The sequence below is a fragment of the Myotis nattereri genome (assembly GCF_964212035.1).
Source record: "Myotis nattereri genome assembly, chromosome: X".
Lineage (NCBI taxonomy): Eukaryota > Metazoa > Chordata > Mammalia > Chiroptera > Vespertilionidae > Myotis > Myotis nattereri.
In genome coordinates, this window is record NC_138078.1 from 7976507 (window position 1) to 7991201 (window position 14695).

Here is a 14695-nt window from a genome sequence, read left to right on the forward strand (position 1 = left end):
ACATTTCTCAAGCTAGAAACTACTCCTTTTCTCCAGATTCATCAGTGTCTTTCTTCTTATATTTTTTAAACCCTAGAGTATGCCCCCATCTCAACTGGAAAACTATATTTTATATAAGGATTTCAGAAATCCTTAAAACAGGAAGCTAAACCATCTTGCACTATGGTGGGCTCTACTTGTCTACCTTAGAGCTCTACCATTACTCCTGCCAGAGCTAGAGTAATGGACAGACCCAATCCACAGAACACCAGCTCTCATATGTTCACTCTGGATGCATAGCAATCCCCTCAATTAATTAGTATCAGCCCCAGCTGGTCCTTAGAAACCTTCTTTTCTTCTGACAGTTATTGGTGGGGTGCTCTCCATGTCCCCATCTGTCACTGGTGGAAGTGGGATTCTTGGGATGCTGCAAGAATAAGAATTTCCGCGCCCTAACCGGTTTGGCTCAGTGGATACAGCGTCGGCCTGCGGACTGAAGGGTCCCAGGTTCAATTCCAGTCAAGGGCATGTACCTTGGCTGCGGGCACATCCCCAGTAGGGGGTGTGCAGGAGGCAGCTGACCGATGTTTCTCTCTCATTGATGTTTCTAATTCTCTATCCCTCTCCCTTCCTCTCTGTAAAAAATCAATAAAATATATTTTAAAAAAGAATAAGAATTTCCTGAGGCTCCCATGGGAGGATGATGTATTGTGGAAAGCTTTATTGATGAGGTAATATTAAGGGGCTTTCTTTCCAAGGTCCCACCTCCCTCTATCTTGCCATGGAAAAAGTCCCATTTTATCTTCAGCAGGGCTAAGATCAAAACCATTACTTAGAGTTTCTGCTCCATATTTGCACAGTTCAGTCCAGCATCTGGCTAGCTGAGTTTGTGTTCCCAGCTGTGGTCCAGTGCATGTGGAGGCCATATGGCCATGGGCCATGCAGCTTCTAGGGCCACATGACTCTGGAGGCACATGGCCCATGCGGGTCATGGAGCAAATGAGAAACAGTAGTACAGTGGGAAACAGGAGTTCAAGTAGCAAGAGGAACAAGAGAGAATTCTTTGGGGAATTTTACCCTTCCAAGATTTTTCAGGCTTGTAGTGGATCCACCCCTAGCCTATTATATTTTTTCCCAGATTAGACTGACAGACAGGCACCTTCCCTACATCACCCTCACTTTACTTGCATGCACCCATCTTCCCCTTTGTTGGACCCCTTCTTCCAGTGATTTTCAGGAAATGGAATGGTGGTTCCCTGGGAAGAGTAAAATTGCAGCTTTCTGGTGAAGCTGCCCAGATGACCATGCTTATAATGTTTGCCCTTCCCTTTGCTCCTTTCCTATTATTACTATTAATAGACTAGCTAGTTACAATGGTAACATGAGGATTCTAAATAGTGATCAACCTTCTAATAACTTTGATAGTTTAGGGACTTGCCAATATTTTATTGCTTTATTGAGCTAAAAATCTTAGGAAGTTGTTTAATGCGTTTCCTAACCAAGTGAGTCAATCCCAAGATCGTTCAAGGCAAATAGTTTTTTTATTTTATTTTTAAAAATATGTTTTTGTTGATTTCAAAGGGAGGAAGGGAGAGGGAGAGAGTTAGAAACATCAATGATGAGAGAGAATCATTGATCAGTTGCCTTCTGCATGCCCCCTACTGGGGATAGAGCCTGCAACCTGGGCATGTGCTCTGACTGGGAATCGAACCTTGACCTCCTGGTTCAGGGGCCAACGCTCAACCACTGAGCCACACTGGCTGGGCGTTTTGTTTTATTTTTCAGTCATGCTCTTCTCATTTGAACAACAGACCCAAGAATTTTCATCCACCTATTTGCAAGGGCAATCTTATATGAAAAAAAAACACACACACACATTTTCCTCATAATAGTTCCCTAGATACTTCCCAACACAGCAAGCTGAATTATTCCTTAATCTTACCTCCCCTAGGTGAGTCAGTTTCACACTCTTTTTACAAAATGCAAGAAAGTTTGTAAGGAGGTTGCTAATTTTCCACTTGTTTTGTCAGGAAGGACTAAAATAGGTAATTCCTTTTCATTGTGTTTTAATAATTATTTTCTTTCAGATATCATTAATCTTTAATAAGTACCTAACTCTATCTCTTTTTCCACATTTCAGTGACTACCTTCTATCTCCTGCTTATTCTGCACTGCTATTTCTCCATGCTGTTTCAAAATAATAACATTCAAAGAGGAAGAAAGAATGAATGATCATAAAAAAAAATAAAGAAAATTAAAAGAAAGCAAAGACATCCTAGAAAGGAAGGAAGGCATGAAACAACTCTAATTCTAGAAAAGAAAGGATCTAATAAATACTAATGTCTATAAATTTCCCAGAAAATAACGTAGGAAATGCTGCTACAGTGTGCTTTACAAGGAAATGAGGATAAAGTGTGCAAGGGAACAAGCTGGGGAAGGTATGTGACAAAAACAAAATATACCAAACCTTATGGGATGCAGCAAGAGCAGTGCTTAGAGAGAAATTTATAAATGAAAATGCCTGTATTGGAAAAGAACTTTCTCAAATTAATAACCTAGTCTTCTACCTTAAGAAACTATAAAGAGAAGAGCAAACTAAACCCAAATCAAACCAAAAGAAGGTCATAATAAAGAGCAGAAATCAGAAGTTGGTTTTTTTGGAAAGTTCAACAAAATTGACAAATGTTTGGCTAGTTAGACCAATGGGGAAAAATAAGAGAAGACTCAAATTACTAAACTCAGGAATGAAAGAGGGGATATCACATCACGATCAGCCTTACAGAAATTAAAAGGATAAGAGAAGGGTTGTGAGCATTTCATACCACTGCCCTCTGCTGAGTACTGTTTTGTTTGGCTCCCTTGAATAGAATGCAGTTATTGATTTTAATGAGTGCATATGAAGGATGCAAAATACTGTGGGAAAGGGCACTGAATTATATCTAGGCTGAGTCCTATAAATGATTCCTATAAATTATCACCTTCACTGAGATTACTCTCATCAGCAATATCAGGCATTATATTGTTCTCCTAAGGATGCTTCCTGACCCATTTGGCTTCACTTACTTTACACTTTTAGGAGCATCACCCATGAATCTACTAAGAATGCTTATACAAACATTTTAAGTTCTTCCGTATTTTTGGTCCTATATCTACTTTTTTGGAAAAAACAAAATAATAGTTTTTAGTAAATTTACAGAGCAGTGCAGCCATCATTACAATCCCCATTTAGAGCATTTCCATCACCCCAAAAAGTTTCATGCCCATTCCTGTATTTCATTTTATTTGTATGGGACTTGTGTGTTATCTTCCCCTTCACCATCCTTTTCTCTGTTAGCTCCCTCACCTCTACTTTGGGGAAGAAGGGGCAGGAAGAGATTAACCAAAGAAGTTTTATGCATATATGTATAACCCATGGACACAGACAATAGTATGGTAGTCCTTGGAGGGGCAGGGTAGAGAGGGTCAATGGGGGGGTGGTAAGGGGATATCTGTAATACTTTAAACAATAAAGATAAATTTTCTAAAAAGCAAAAGAAGGGAGTGAACATTACATAGGCGGTTTACCTGACACTATGCTAGGTGTTTTATATTTGTTATCTAATTTTTACATGTTTAATCTCTTCTCATCTTTAGAGCACAGAAAGAACAAAATATCAACAACCTCAAATAAATAAGTATATAATTATTTGATATATCTTATGACTGCTCTGCTTTCTAATTCACTAACTTCTGTGTCCATTTTCTGTCCCATTTCTTGCCGACTGTACTTGCCCTTCTCATCCACACATCTGCCCTGCCTGGCTTCACCATTTTCCTTGCTCTTGTTGAGGTCACCAGTGATGTTTCAACTAACAAACGCTTTCCAGTCTATTTTTTTTGGTTCCTGTTTTCATTGAGGATCTCCTAAGTGTCAGGCACTGTGCCAGGTGCTCATAAGAGAAAGAGGAAGAGGGGAAGGTTTTGCCTTTAAGGAGCTATAGTGTGGTGGGAAGACAGAACTGTGGGACCATCTAAAGGGGGCCACCATTTCTCCTGCCCAGCCTACTATCACCCAGTGGAAGCATGTGCCCAACATGGTCAGGACGTCTCATTTTCAAGTTAAGTTGGAAGCGTGGATTTTTATGTGAAATCATCCAGATTTAAATGTTGGCAACGAATGTAAAAATGTCTTTAGTATTATGTGGGTGAATCCAAACACACCTGAAGACCTGTGCTGCCCTTCTCACTTGAAGCCACCCACTGGTGACATCTCCTCTCTGCCTTGCTCATTGTCTTTGGAGAAGACACACATCGTAAGTGTCCAGGAAATTTTGCCACTGTGTTTCTGGGGATAGGAGAGAAAAGCTTACAGTCTCGTCTGCCCTGGTCACTAAACTTGGGACCAGAACTTCAATTGAATTAAACAGATTAGATTAATTATTTGCCAAAGTCATGCTCACAATATGGAGCTGGCATAGAAAAATAAGAATTTTGGGGAGTCGTTTTATTTTTATATCAGTACACTTTAGTACCATCCTCCTATTAATTTAGTGAATCATGTGGTATTATTCTCTGCACCCAAAGAAAAGTAGTCATTGGTGTCTTTGCTCATTTCTTACAAAACTTATTTTTAAAGAGGAAGTTAGGTAAAATATTTTCAAAAGCCAGTACAATACATAGAAGACCATTGTATGACATGTCTAGTGTATTTGGTCCTTGGGATTACTGTACTCAATCATTTGCGCATATAAAATTCAACAAATGATGCGATAAATGCTAAAGATCATTATGATAGATGAGATGGATGGTTTTCATGTTGTTGTATTCGTTTAACCATGAACAGATATCACCAAGGTCTGATTAGATGGAAGAAATGAGGAAATAAAATGCTTTAGCAAATTCAAGCAAAAGAAAAAAATTAGCACCACCCAAAACCTGAGGAAGGGTGAATTGAAAAACTCACATCCAAATATTTTGCCTGTACTGTAATGTATTGATTTCATGAGTTTCACAAAACATTAGTCTAAACAAAAGGCATTTATTATCCACCACGGTGAACCTAGTGGTGAAGTGTATGGATGACACATTATTCATCTGTCCAAAGGGAGATGGGTGATAATTTTTAACTTGCAAATTTCCTATTCTATTTCAATGAAAGGGAAAGGTTCTACAAAAATTGAAAAGCCAAGTATCAGTACATAAAAAATAAATAGAATACCTTTTGTCCCCATATTTCAGCTTTATGAAATTGGGTTGGATATATATGCTAAGAGAAATATACATTTTACTGTACCCACAAAAAACTGGGCACAGTAGATGCAGAATATAAAAATAAGTCAAGAATTGACCTTTAACAGTTGTATATAGCTTGGAGTGTAGTTAAGTCTCAGTGTCATTCAGAGTGCAGATCTCCCCCTTAGACATGTATTAACTGTGTGGAAATTAAGTTTATAAACACTTGTATACAACACAGTGTGTTCCACTTAAGACAGTTCATATAGAAATTTCACCCACAGAGTTGGCCTTTCCCTCCATTTTCCACGGTGTGAAAAACTGTCCCCTAAAATTGTTGGATGTGTCATTTCAGTGATCAAGGGAGGACCCCTGGAAGATAACTATCGATTGAAGCAGTTCCATTTTCACTGGGGGGCCATCGATGCCTGGGGCTCTGAGCATACTGTGGACAGCAAATGTTACCCGGCAGAGGTATGTTGAGGAGCTCGGGAACAGTGACAACTGCGGAGGAGTGGGGATAGTTCTGAGTTTCTAGTTTGAAGAAATTATCAGGAAGAATCAAGTGATTCCTATAAATCTAAATAGCTCTCTCAGGGGCATATTAGATAGATTATTCCCAGTTATTACATGTAAAATGATAACTGCCCTCATCTCAAATAATATAGCTTAAGTCAACCTTAAGATTACAAAATGGACTTCTTTCAGAATTCTCAGCTAAGTTCAAATCATAGGCTAAAGTAAAAACCTAGGCAACAGTGCAGGACCACCACATCTAATTAATCCAAGTGAGAGATGGTGGGAACCGAAATGAAGAAATAGACATAAAGAGTGAGATTTAGCAAGCATTTCTAACCTGAGAGCAACAGCACTTGAGGCGGGGTCCTCTTTAGGAAAGGAGAGGAGAGGAAAGGAAGGTAAGCATGTCCTTGAGGGTCTTACTTGGGAGGCTGGATAATGAAACATTCATGAATGATGGATGAGGAATAATTTGTAGTTAAATATAGGGAACACATAAGCACATAGAATTTCTTCTAACAATTTCCCCCCTAATTTAGTTTTGTGTTAGCTTTAAAAGAAACATTTTAACTGGTTCTCACTCAAAGAAATGTGTCTTCAACTCCTATCTAATTCCGTAGGGAGAATCTATTTCTCCCAAGATAAGCATCTCTCCTTTATATGCAAATGGATTTGGGATATGAGTGTTTCATGCACATCAGAGTGAGAATGGACAAATGTTGTTCCCTCACTGAAATGTTACTCACTCTGCTATATATATTTTCTTTTCCAAATGTCTTCCAAATTAATATCTGCTGCTGCATACATTTCTTCTTGTTCTTTATTTTGATTTCGTATGCTTTTCCCAGTGGCTTTATTATGGGTGAGGAAACATGTTAATGTCGAATAAGGCTATTTTTGGTCGATCCTGTGTGGTCATGTGTCAAACCATCTTTTAATGGCATTTCAGCTGCACCTGGTGCATTGGAATTCAGTCAAATTTGAAAACTTTGAGGATGCAGCACTGGAAGAAAATGGTTTAGCTGTGATAGGAGTATTTTTAAAGGTAAGAAAAAGTTACTAACTTTAATTGATGTGTATTATTCTAGGATGAAAAGACAGAATATTGCATGACTAAGTTCTAAGAATATTGGGATAAAAATAAACAATGGTTAAAATACCAGATTATTATGAATATATTTTAAATGGTGTAAAAATGCACGGTCCAATAGAGTAGTCACAAGCCACATGTGGCAACTGAGCACTTGAAATGTGGTTACTTTGTGGAACGGTTTTTAATTTTAATGAATTTAAATTTCAGACCTTATAGTTAAATGGAGGGGCACCTTTCCCTGCAGGCATGCTGATCTTATCAGCAAACAGCTTGCTCTTTTGTTCTGTTCTAATTTAATTCAGTGATATTTATAATATTCTAAATTACCAGTTTAAGTATAGTTTAAGTAGTGTGGTTTGTTTTTATGTAATCACCAGGTGGTTAATTTTAATTCACATTCTGTTGTAATTTCAAAAGTAAGATGTCAATTGTTTTTAATATTTGCTCATTGCTTTTTCTTTAGCTAGGAAAAAATCATAAAGAGCTACAAAAATTGGTGGATACATTGCCATCAATTAAACATAAGGTAATTTTTTTTTTCAAAAGCACTTGCAATATATTGTATGTTTAAGTCTCAGAGTGGAAATACTAACAAAGCCCTTTGAATTGGGAAATGTAATTAACTTCAGTGTAATTCAGGTTATCTTTGAAAGTTTCCTAGACAACAATTTGGCTTTTGGTGCTTGTATGTTGAGAGCACCCCTGGCCCTCAGGGTACAGCAGGGATTTCTTTGGTGGGCACTGGCTGCCATGCCCTGAGCATTCAAGGACTTGGGAACATAATAGGTCCCCTCCTCTGCTCCCAACACTTGCTCCTTCTCAGTCCTTGTGGACACACATAGAGCAGCCTTCTTGACTCTAGCTACCCTCCCTCAGGCAGGAAGCAGAGAAAAGTTGGACAGAAACTTGGCTTGTCCACCTCTAAATAATAATTACACATATCCTTCAGGACGGATACCTTTGTCCAACCCCAAGATCAGTTGTTCAATATTCAGAATCCCAAAGGAGCTGCTCCCTGGAAGTCCATATGTTGCTCTCTTTCTCTTTCCTTCCCCATCTCCCCCTCTTTCCTTCCTTCTTCTTTCCCACTCCCTTTTGAGTCTAGGATCCTGGCTCCTCCTAATTTGCACTGCATTTTAGAAAGGAGGATGCTATTAGTCTCTTGAAAAAGGAAGCCTCCTTATTTGTGCACCAGCCACCACCTCATGCCCCCCAAGAATTCAGAGGAGACCACCTGCTGGAAACTCACTAGAATGGAGGGGGAAAATGGGTTCTGCTGTGTTCCCACTGAGGAGTGTCAGAAATACAGAGTTAATTGCAGCCATGGGCATGCGTGATTCTGTCCAGAGGACCTAAGGAGCTCCTCTGGACACGGCTGGTCCCCAGACACTCCTAGAGTTGTTGCCTTGTCATCTGATTCCTGAGTGGTTGTCATCACCATGAAATGATAGTTTGGTGACCCTTTCTCTTGGCCAGGATACCATAGTGGAATTTGGGTCATTCGACCCTTCCTGCCTGATGCCCACCTGCCCGGACTACTGGACCTACTCAGGATCCCTGACTACCCCACCACTCTCCGAGTCCGTCACCTGGATCATTAAGAAGCAGCCTGTAGAGGTTGAACATGATCAGGTACATTCTTTCCACATTTCTGTATAAGGAAATTCTAGTTTTCCTCTTCAAAACAAGCCTGGGCTCAAACTTTGGGATCAGTTTTTAACTTATAATGCTTATACATTTTTATTAAAATGTGCTAACTTCTCGTCTAATTTGGGTATGAATTAGGAAATGTGTCAAATTAACCAGAAAGAGAAGTTAAAACTTAGGAAACAGCCTGGCCAATGTGGCTCATTAGTTGAGTGTCAACCTATGAACCCAGAGGTCACTGGTTCAATTCCCAATCAGGGCACATGCCCAGGTTGTAGGCTCAATCCCCAAAGGAGGGCATGCAGGAGGCAGCCAATTAATGATTTTCTCTCATCATTGTTGTTTCTCTCTCTCTCTCCCTCTCCCCTCCTCTATGAAATCAATAAAAATATATTAAAAGAAAGAAAAGAGAACATCTTAAACAAACAAATAAATAAAAGGGTAACTTCTGGGTCTTTAGAGCTTCTCTGTGTCTGCACTTTAATAAAAATAATCAGCTCAAAATAATCCTTCTGCCAAAGGCATATTTTGGGGTCACAAATTCTGCTCCCCTTTATCTCCAAATGGGGAAAGCTTTTCTAACTATGTATCAAAACCAGAATTCGTAAAGAAAGCAACTAGTGAATTAGACTGTGTATTTTTTTTAATTCTGTGTGACGAAATCCATTATAAACAAATGGCAAAATACAGATCTTGCCTGCCCATAAGCCTGGGCTTGGTTGCCTATACATTTAATCTGCTACTATCCTTCATATGTAAAAATTGACATGACACTGAAAAATAAGTAAATAAAATAAATAAACTATAGGGTCAGTGTCCTATATGGAAGACTTTGGAAATAAGATTTCAACAGAAAAAAAAAAAAAGATAGACCTGTCATCTATAATCCTAGTCACCTACAATCTAACCACTCAGTGTTAATCATTGTTTGGGTAAATCCTTCTGGTTTATCTGTATAAATATATGTAGTTTTTTAAACAAAATGGAATCATTCTGTATGAACCATTTTGCTGCTCTTTTCACTCATTGATGTGTGGAATACTTTGTAGATAATAAACATTATCTTCGGTATTATTTTTAATGGCTATGTACCAATCCACTTTATAGATCTAATGGTGTTTGGGCTATTCCTAATCTTTGCAATTTGTGAAAAAAAAAAAAAAACACCCAAAACACAGAACAACCTTAGTTGCTTAGACACATTCCTATTTAATGAGGGTATAATGATGTCATTTGTAAGTAGGGTAATTTTTTTGGTGCTTGCCTCTGGTCCCAATCCCGCCTCTGTAGCTCTACTGTGCCTCAGGTTGTCCTTCAAGCTGTATTGCACCTGACTGAATAATGAGAAAGGTTGTGAATAGGTTTTCCAGCTGGCTTGAAGTTGAGTGTCTACCCCATAGTTGCCCAGAAAGGCAAGGTGCTACTGATTAATGCTATTGCCACATTAATGAGCCCTTGATTTGGGGTTGCTCCTTTTGTACTGAGCTGCTGTGTCTAATACAGCCGTGGGCAAACTACGGCCCGCGGGCCGGATCCGGCCCACTTGAAATGAATAAAACTAAAAAAAAAAAAGACCGTACCCTTTTATGTAATGATGTTTACTTTGAATTTATATTAGTTCACACAAACACTCCATCCATGCTTTTGTTCCGGCCCTCCGGTCCAGTTTAAGAACCCATTGTGGCCCTCGAGTCAAAAAGTTTGCCCACCCCTGGTCTAATACATCAGCCACTAGCCCGATGTGGCCATTTAAATTTAAATATAAATACATTAAAATAAAGATTAAATTAAAACATCACTTCCTTGGTCACACTGGCCACCGTTCAAGCGCTCAGAAGCTATCTATGGTTTGTGTCTACCCTAATGAACTGCAGAGGACCTTGCCATAGTTTAAGAAAGTTCTTTTGGACAGTGTCAGCAAGGTGCATCCCAGTGTCCAGGTGCGGTAAGCAATCAAGGATACATTGTGTTAACAATTCAGTTAAAATTTGAAAAGAAAAAAAAAACCACCAAAAAAACACCCCACAAAAACAGTTTTGGTGCTGTTACTTTATGTACCAGGCCTTTCCTTTTTCATTCAGTGAGCTGCTGTTTTAACTATTTCAAGACAGGGTTCCTGGAATCAAAGATGAAGTGACTTGTTCTTGGCAAATGGCCAATATGTGGGGGACAGGGCCTTTGACCCGTAGTCCTTGGGTTCCAAGTGCCCGGCTGGTTTCCTCCCTGTCCAGTGCTGAAGGCATTCCTACCCAGAATAAGTTCTGCTGTGTCCAATTTTAGAGAAATGTTTCAGAGTCGTAAAAATGAAAGTAATTTATTAATGCAGTGAAGCTGTTTTTCCATTGCAATTATTTATGCTTCCTGTTTCTATTTCTAGCTTGAGCAATTTCGGACCCTGCTTTTCACTTCCGAGGGGGAGAAAGAAAAAAGAATGGTGGACAACTTCCGCCCCCTGCAGCCCCTCATGAATCGCACTGTCCGCTCATCCTTCCGTCATGATTATATCCTCAATATACAAGCAAAATCCAAGCCGTCGACCAGCCAAGCTAGCCCCTAAGACGCCCATATGTAGGTGGTGTTTTGCTTTAATACATAATAGGTTTTTAAAAACTGTTAACTAAGACTATTCTAAATACCTAATACTAATTATAGAGGTGCATTTCTTGGTATGGTAGTGCTCCTTCAGTCTTTTATTGATAATGATGTTAACACTGAAGTAGCAACAAGAAACACAAGTTTCTCTTAAAGCAACCTGTTGGTTTTTATAATGTCTTTTAATGTCTGACATTTTTTGAGCTGTCTTTTTATATTATCAGTTAGTGGTTATATAGAGTTGTAAGTAGGGATGGCAGTCAAAATATTTAACCACTGGTAAGGCACAAACTGGTACTTTCTGGCTGAACATTGGTCATGATTTGAGGTACATTTTATTTTAAAACATGGATGAATTTTCTTTTATAAGGCCTTCTCAGTGAGCATTTGCTCTGATCTTTAGTTATCTTACTAGTAGATGATATGTTTGCTTACTTACTATCAACTTATGATACAGAAAAAAATATTATGTAATCCTAGGAAAACAAAGATTTACTGATACCTGAAAATATTTTTGCATTTCTGAAGATCAGATATTTTACTTAAAGGCCTGATCATATAGAAAGCATATGCAGTGTAGAACATTTTAAAGAAAATGCTTGAAGTGCCTAGAACTTAAAATTCTTTCATGACATACTTATGGAAGTATTTTTCAAATGATCAGTAATATATAGTTTATAATATTATTTTGCATTATTTGTACACTGTTTCATAGACAAAACAGTCTTAGCTTCCCTTTAAAACTGTCTGAACTTTATTTCCTGAGTTGATGTTCTGGCCAAAACAGGTGATCAAAATAAGTCTCCCAGTTTATACAGTGGCTTAGAAAACTTTTGCTACAGCAATAGGGGGAGAAACTTGTCAGACAGGCTGAAGTCTAGGTAATTCTACATATCCCATGGGATCCATTCCACTGTTGCCCCTGCTTGTAAATATCTTGGAATGTTTCTAATGGCCAATAAGCCTATGTTCAGACTCAATACTGCATTAATTAGTAGTATTTCTTTCATGAATATGTTAATCTGGTCTGCAAGATAGAGTTGGATAAATATACTTAACACTACTGGACCATACACTGAAAAAAGTTAAGATGATAAGTTTTATGCTATGTGTATTATTAATTAAAAATAAATAATTTGGTAGGAAGAAAAGATAGAATTGAAGTTGTATATGTAAACTTCGGGGGATATATCTGCCCTAAAGGAGGTTGGAAGGGGGAGTGAAGGCATTTACTTCTAGGGTTATGCCTTTTCTGGGAAAGGGAAGCAAGTATACCTTGGAAAATGAATATAATTCTTAAAAAGATAAATGTGGGGGGGGGGGAGTTTACCTCAATTGATCGTTTCAAACCATAGTTGTCTTTGAAAGGGTAAACACATAAGATATACATTATTCCTCTCACACAAGCTTCCCTCCTAGGCCTCTTGAAAATTCTCAATGCAAAATTCTATTGCTATGAGTGTTCCAAATTGGAGCCAGAAGCAATGTACAGAACACCCGCTTACCCTTATATCTTAGAGATACAAAGGGTGTACAGTTGACCCTTGAACTGCATTTGAAATGCGTGGGTCCACTTACACGAAATTTTTTTTCAATACATATGCACAGTACTGGAAATATTTTCTCTTCCTTAGATTTCCTTAACATTTTCTTTTCTCTCACTTACTGTATTGTAAGAATGCAGTACATAATATACAAAATATGTATTAATCAATGGTTTATTATCAGCTAGGCTTCTAGTCAACAGTAGGCTATTAGTAGTTAAGTTTTGGGGGAGTCAAAAGTTATACACAGATTTTTGACCGTTCAAGGATGTCAGTGCTCCAAGCCCTGCATTGTTGAAGGGTTAACTGTACAGGGTGGGGCAAGAGTAGATTTATAGTTGTTTGTATGGAAAATAATACAATAATTAATGAATTAAAATACAAGAATAAACTCAGTGTTTTGCATACTCACAACTGTAAACCTACTTTTGCCCCGCCCTGTATTTCTAGGGTGTTTCTCAGTTTATAACTCCTGATTTACTTACACCTCATGTTCTGGTGTAATTTATAACAGAACCCTCTTCACTCTTAGCCATGTCCTGTATGTATGTTTGCATAATACATTTTTGGTCACCTTCCCTGCGGAGGTTATGGAAACTGCCTTGGGGTGTGGTTTCATGCATGCCTTAGTTATCTGCCCCCAAAAGGGATAATAGAGATTCCCTGGCTACTGAGACACCCTAGCAGGAAACATTTTATGTCTTCATGTCTCCAAAAGTGTTTTACTGCTACCTTCCTAGACCTGAAGGGGATAAGATCTGTCAAAGGGCTTGAGAAAGAATTTTGTATTTAAATTTCTGCTTATCTTCATTAAGTAATGCTAGATTAATAAAACCATCTTTATAATATTAGTATTTGTTGAATGAGCTTTTCTTCCTATTAGTTGTTTTGAGTTTGGAACATGTGTGTAAAATTTGCGAGATATCCTAACATGTAGATCAGAAAGTGAATGGAAAACTCATAAGGATTTTACTAGAGAAGCCAGAATGGAAAGAACTACCTGCTCCCCCTCAGCTCACCTCTTTTTATGAAACCAGGGCATGATCTGCTGACATCACCAATAGGGCAAGCTGCCAGCCCCTTTCTCCTTTCCCAGTGCTACATGGGTTAGCAGTGGTCGGCAAACTGCGGCTCGCGAGCCACATGAGGCTCTTTGGCCCCTTGAGTGTGGCTCTTCCACAAAAGACCAACTTCTGCGCATGGGCCACGAAGTTTCCATCACACTGTACATGCGCGCCCGCACGTGGTATTTTGTGGAAGAGCCACACTCAAGGGGCCAAAGAGCCACATGTGGCTCTTGAGCCGCAGTTTGCCGACCACTTGACTGTTAGGGTAATGTTGGCTATTCTAAAACCAGGCATCCACCTCAAAATGTTTAGGAAGATGTATTTCTGGGGGACATGATATTAGCAAAAATACAGTATTGAAATTGCTTTAGGTATTTTTGTCACTAGAAGAAACACATTATTTACTTGATATTTATTTAACTTAATGTTGTATTGTATTTTTAATTCAACTTGGTTAGTTAAGTTGTTTCATATAAAATGTTATTGATCAAAGTGGGTAGTTCATTTAAGTGAATAAGCTCTAATTTTACCATATAATTAGTACATATAAACAATACTGGCTACTTTACAGATAAATAGTAATGCATTCTTGTATTTATGGACTGAGTGTTTATGCCCACCCCCCCCCCCATCCAAGATTCATATGTTGAAATCCTAACCCTCAAAATGATGGTATTAAGAAGTAGAGCCTTTGGGAGGTGATTATATCATGAGACCGGAATCCTCATGATGAGGTTAGTGCCCTTATAAAGGAGTCCCCAGAGAACTTTCTCACTCCTTCCACCATGTGAGGACACATGGAGAATATGGCCATCTATGAATCAATAAGGATGTACTTAGCAGACACCAAATTTATTGGCACCTTGATCTTATCCTCCCAGCCTCTAGACTGTAAGAAATAAATTGTGGTGATTTATCAGCCATCCAGTCTCTGGTACAGTGGGGCCTTGAGTTACAAGTGTCCCGACTAACAAGTTTTTCCGAGATACGAGCCATCTCTCGGCCGATTTTTTGCTTTGAGTTGACAGAGTAATTTGAGTTTC

General features: G+C 38.6%; 1 protein-coding gene across 1 annotated transcript in view; it reads left to right on the forward strand.

Moving 5' to 3' along the window:
* The window catches only part of CA5B (carbonic anhydrase 5B), a gene marked incomplete at its 5' end in the record, with an annotated part of 43866 nt that extends 31708 nt beyond the window's left edge, over positions 1-12158 (forward strand). Inside the window, 5 exons of the mRNA XM_081115032.1 lie at positions 5546-5664; positions 6659-6754; positions 7266-7328; positions 8279-8434; positions 10827-12158. Coding sequence (XP_080971158.1) covers positions 5546-5664; positions 6659-6754; positions 7266-7328; positions 8279-8434; positions 10827-11006 — 614 coding nt within the window. The 3' untranslated portion in view covers positions 11007-12158. The remainder of the gene's footprint in view (positions 1-5545; positions 5665-6658; positions 6755-7265; positions 7329-8278; positions 8435-10826) is intronic.
* Between the last annotated feature and the right edge of the window lie 2537 nt (positions 12159-14695).